Raw genomic sequence first — 5,151 nt, 5'->3', positions numbered from 1 at the left:
AATGTTTTTTTGTTTTTTCCCGCTGCGGCCCTAACAGAGTCTCGGTCGGCTTTCTGGAAGGGATTCGTCACCATGGTTCGTATCCCAAGATCCTTGTTGCAATGAGGGGCAATCTTACTAGAGGGCGCCAGTGGTCCAACAATTACATAGTTGTCACAAAACATCCATAAATACACAAAATAGGACGCTAAGATTCAAGAACGTCTGCCACATGTATGGTTAGTGTCACGTTTTTCATTGTACACATTGTGTGGGAGTTATTTATACTGCACTGTACCAAATTATTTTCGTTTATATAGAAGGAGTTAGGAAAATATTCGTTTTAATTGCAATGAGGCTATTACTACAAATAACGTCTTCTTCTGCTCTTACTAATAGTTATATCGATAACATTTAAGAGCTATATAGTCAAACGTTTAATAAAATACCGTATGTTTTTTTTTCTTTAAAATATCTTTCATTGATAAGAATGAATCGCTTTCCCATCGGGACCATCGACCCCAGCGCCTCGGGGAATTAAGTGCATTGAATCGTATTTGTACGTACTCTTCAACAAGACAGCAGTGCCTTCACTAAGCCTTAAACCGCAAGTAAGAAAAGACCAAATATTTTCTCTTTTTAATCCGGATGTCTTTCAGTCTTCGGCACTTTTTTTTTCCTTTCCTTGTCCTGTCTGGTCTCGCTTCCCCCCTCCCTCTGCTCCTGTGTGTTTTGTATTTCTGGAAACACCTGGATTTGGTCAAACACCTGGCCGATCCAGGACAAAATCCAACAAGCCTTGTTGAAGGGATTTAGCGGAGAATTCAACACTTGAAATCTGGAAGTGTTTAAATCCGTGCCGTTTTGAGTTAGGACATGTTCTGGGGCTTGTGTGCGGCTGTAACTCGATACTGGCAGGCGGACGGCAGTTTATCAGCGCGCACAGTTGGGCCGGATAGCACTGGCGACTTCTCCGAAACAAGCTGAAGAGCGATGTCAAGTCTGGACAGAACGCAGATCCGAAGTGAAAATGCCCCCAGATTTGGAATCGGGCAGGATGGAAGGGACACCACCATTCGCCCTATGCTTATTAAAGAAGAGCTGCCAAAAAGTAATTACTGCTCCTCTACGTGTTAGCTCATTTAAGCGTTTTAAAAAGGTTCAAACGGTCAATCAAAATACACTCTGCATCTGGCCTATACAGGTATAAAGAGCAAAAGGCTCATGATGAGATAATGATACGCCTGTTGGACTTTTGCTATTGCACATATCTAAATATGTTGGTAGGTCTGATATTTTTCACACTAATGGAAAAGTTCAGGAGACGTTATTAGTCCCTAAAAAATGTGCAGTTGTGGCTCGACTCGTGTGTTCAAGGGTCACGTCGCCGTGTAGTTACAGGCACTGACCTGAGCTCACTTCACTCGCCTTCGGGTTTAGCGAGTTTCTGCGGGGAAGCCGACTGTGCAGTAAAATTTGAGAAGCAGCAATAAATCACCCTACCACTTTCAGGGCGATACTTATTCCAAACGACCTGTTGCTGCGCAGTTCGGGTTTTCCCCCAACTTCTAACCGAGGATCTCCAGAAGCAGAATGATTTGAACTCCCTGTACCCTCAAGCATGCCTCACAGACCTTTAAAGGCTTCATCGACATTATGCGGTGACCTACAAGTAAAAAAGGCTTCGGCCATTCCAACTAGTTAACGGAGCAGCGTTAGGAAGTGGGGAGGTCATTAAATAAGGATTCTCAAGCTCAGGGCAGCAAAGTGTGCAAAGAGACACAACAACTGCGTTTTAGATCGGTTTTAAAAATTTATTTAGATCTTCCAAAAGGAAGACACGTTCTTAAGAGCATTCAACATATCTTTGGCATCACATAATAAAAAGACACCTCGAATATAAAATGCAGTTCAATAAACTGACTTTACAAAACATTTCAATATGAACTTTCCCTCATATATAATATATACAAATATAGTGCATACTCTTCACTTGAATACACTTTCATACAAAAAATAGGCATCTAAACAAGAAGAAACCAGTTCTTTTGCTATTACGTGTAAAGAACAAAAAAAGTCTTTTTTTTTTTTTCGCACAGCGCCTTTCTACCATGGTCTCCACACCGAGTCAGCCGTGACCGAAGGCGCGCCCGGGGACACAGCCGGTACCGGCGTGCCGACGTTATTGGCATACACGGGGATAACTGGTCCGTTAGGGGCAAAGGCTGCGTTAGGGATCAAAAAGGCGAACTGTCCATCCGTAGCCGGTACAAGCTGGAACCCGCCGTACACCTTCGTCGCCTCCGCCGGTAAGCTGCCCGCATGGCCACCCTTGCAAGGCGGGCCGTTCAGGGGCGAGGCGCCGGGGAGCGGGACCAGGGGCTGGCCGAAGGCCGGGTGCGGTGGGCCGGCGGGGATCTGCGGCTGCGTGGGGTAGTTCATGGCGTTGATCTGCGACATGCAGCTGGCGAGGTGGCCCAGGAGCCGTGTCCTGACCTCGGTGTTAACCCCTTCGCAGGTGGACAGGAACCGCGTCACCTCGTTCATGCACTCGCTGAACCCTGCGCGGTACTTCCCGAGGACGGTGGGGTCAGTGTTCAAAGCAGCTACAGGAAGAAGGCACAGCCAGCATTAGTCGGGCTCGTCCACCAAGTCAAGAGGCGCGTCGCCAAACCGCGAAACGAGTAGCCGGTGAAGTGTCACAAGTGTCAGAACACCGCCTCAGCCGGAGCATCGGAGATGTTGGCGGAGTTTGAACCCCCCCACAAAAAAACACATTTTAATTCTTATCCACCCTCTCTCTCTGCCTCCCGGAACTACCACAAGATGTGTCTATAAATAATTCCAGACCGTGGGAACAGAGCTATGAGCCAAGTCGGTAAAACTGCTGCCGAATACCAGCTAAACCGCAGACGGAAGTCTGGAAGACATCAGCTATGAAATAATTCCAAGGATTAAACGCCGACATAAGGCAACTCACCCGTCATCTGCGCTCGCTGCAGGTTTCGAAGGTGTTTCACCGTCATTTCAAGAATGTCAGCCTTTTCCAGTTTCGAGTGTCTGGAGCTCTGCAAATCAAAAAAGATCAGAAACATTCATTACTGCTGACCTCCGGCCGAACAGCTAAATAACACATCTCTGCCGCCTGTTCTCGGACGGAACCAGGCACACGGGTTGACTGCGCCGACAGCACTACAGTATGTCCATGCAGGAGAGGGCTGCTCGCTTGGAGCGGTTACGAAAGGGTGAGGAGGAAGGAATCCTTACATCTTTCTTGAGTGCGTCCAAGATGAGAGTTTTCAGCTGGCCCAGGCTTTCGTTGATCCTCGCTCTCCTCCTTTTCTCCATAATCGGTTTCGAGGACTAAAAAAAAAAGGGAGAAAAACGACACGTTGAACCCGGAGGACCCGCACCGTCAGAAGTGACAAGATTGCTGTGCTCGCTAGATACTCGGGTATCGGGGCGGTATGCGTGATAGTTACCTTCCTGTGCTCGGAAGCAGTCTTGGGTTTATCTGGCGTCGTGTTCATGCTCGCCGGGGTGGCCGCCACTGGCGATGAGGATGTTTTCTCCATCATGTCGGCTGGCATCTTCGCTTGGCAAATATCCCACAAACCTTTGGGCCGCTGTCAGAACTTGGTGAATTCCCCCTCCTGTTGTTGCCAGATGTGCTGGGCTTTTTTTTTGTTATTAAAAAAAAACGTTGCTTCTTCGAGTTAAGTTTTATACGTCTTCTTTTAAATACAAAATCCCCCAGTTTTGTTTGTTTTTTTTTCCAGACAGAATCCTCGTCTTGGGTTGGAAAGTACACAAAAAAAATGCTTGTCATACACCTTTATCGATGCGCGGTACCGTTTATCAGAGCGGCAGTGAGGCGCTACAGCTGGCTCTGAGCTTACTGTCAGACTGTCAACGTTGTGAGCGTCCAGCCCAACGTCGTGCAGGTCTTATTTATATCTGAGACTGCACGCGAACGGCTCGTGTGAAACTTCCCAAACTTTCTTTCCCACAGTAACTTTCTACCAATCAGCGTGAGGGACACGCGGCCCGAGGGGAGGACGGCTCGTGGACGGCGCCCCGCCATTGGCTGCGCGGCGCGGGGACGGGCGGCCAATGGCGCGCGGCTGGGCTCAGGCCAACACGGGCCCTGCGCAGTCAATCACCCCGGTTCACAAATTAACGCTTTCGGCTCTAGGGCCCTGCGAGGCGGTCGCATGCTGCACACTGTCGAAGGGTGATTTTTTTATGGCTTAAACTTGGCGTAATGTCCCCTGAAAAAAAAAACCTGACGCTAATTATCGCAAAACGGCAATAAAATGCCCTAAAGGGAACGGAATACCCGCTTTAATTAAAGAGGCCTGTCTTATGCGTTGGCATTGTTGGTTCTCGTTTATAGATGGTTCTTAAAGCACTACTTTGTTTTAAAGAGTATAAGCCTTCTGTATTTAAATTGTATTTATGCACAGATCGCAGTTCAATGAAATGAACACGCCGCGCATTTAATAATAGTAGTAATCGTTGCAGAATGAGTAATACACTCTAGTGCTCTTTGTTTTAATTATCGCATAGTTGTCCTGTAATGTATTTGCATCGGCGCTTATATTTTTTGAATAAAGAATTGTTCCAAATTGCTTCAATTTTAGATACGGTGCTTGCAGAGGATATTAGGTTTTGGACTGCTAAAAGTAGCAGTTTTATGCCAATTGAATATTTAAAAAACGACTTTTGCATTCGACTTCGCTTGTAAGGCGAATGGTGATACTTCCCAAATGAAAATATTGACATTTAGATAAATGTGTGGTTTATAACATAAAAACAATATTTGCTATAAAAATGCTGCTTTTTATCTTTCTGCTTTAGGGTAGTTGGTAACATTTTAAAAAGTTATAAAGTTTTTTTTTGAAGTGCAATGGTTCTTCTTTTCAAGAGAAAAAAAAACTTATTTTTATTTTTCTCACGATCTTTCCCTAAAATATATATAAAAAAGAGACTAAATAAAAATTCGGGAAGCGGGATAAAGGGGTCGGGGGGAGATTCATTTGAATGAATTTCGGGACCAAACAAATTCAACTTTTAAAATGGAAGAAAAAACGAAAATCAAACAACTGCTTGATTTCGACGGCCCCGGTGCCTACTGTATGCATCTCTCTCTCTCTCCAGTAGTGTTGATCC

The 5,151-nt window shown here is 45.8% G+C and overlaps 1 protein-coding gene across 1 annotated transcript; it reads right to left on the bottom strand.

Moving 5' to 3' along the window:
- Positions 1-1,772: 1,772 nt before the first annotated feature.
- hes1 (hes family bHLH transcription factor 1) lies at positions 1,773-3,983 on the bottom strand. Its single transcript, XM_088616690.1, has 4 exons — positions 3,462-3,983; positions 3,247-3,342; positions 2,960-3,047; positions 1,773-2,585 (listed from the first exon to the last, which is right to left on the bottom strand). The coding sequence occupies exons 1-4, from the start codon at positions 3,567-3,569 to the stop codon at positions 2,086-2,088; spliced, it is 792 nt and encodes a 263-aa protein (XP_088472816.1). The 5' UTR covers positions 3,570-3,983; the 3' UTR covers positions 1,773-2,085.
- Positions 3,984-5,151: the final 1,168 nt, after the last annotated feature.

Source organism: Lepisosteus platostomus, chromosome 2 (genome assembly GCF_059453375.1).
Source record: "Lepisosteus platostomus isolate fLepPlt1 chromosome 2, fLepPlt1.hap1, whole genome shotgun sequence".
In the NCBI taxonomy this organism is placed as follows: Eukaryota; Metazoa; Chordata; class Actinopteri; order Semionotiformes; family Lepisosteidae; genus Lepisosteus; species Lepisosteus platostomus.
This window is presented reverse-complemented; position numbering and strand designations above follow the sequence as displayed.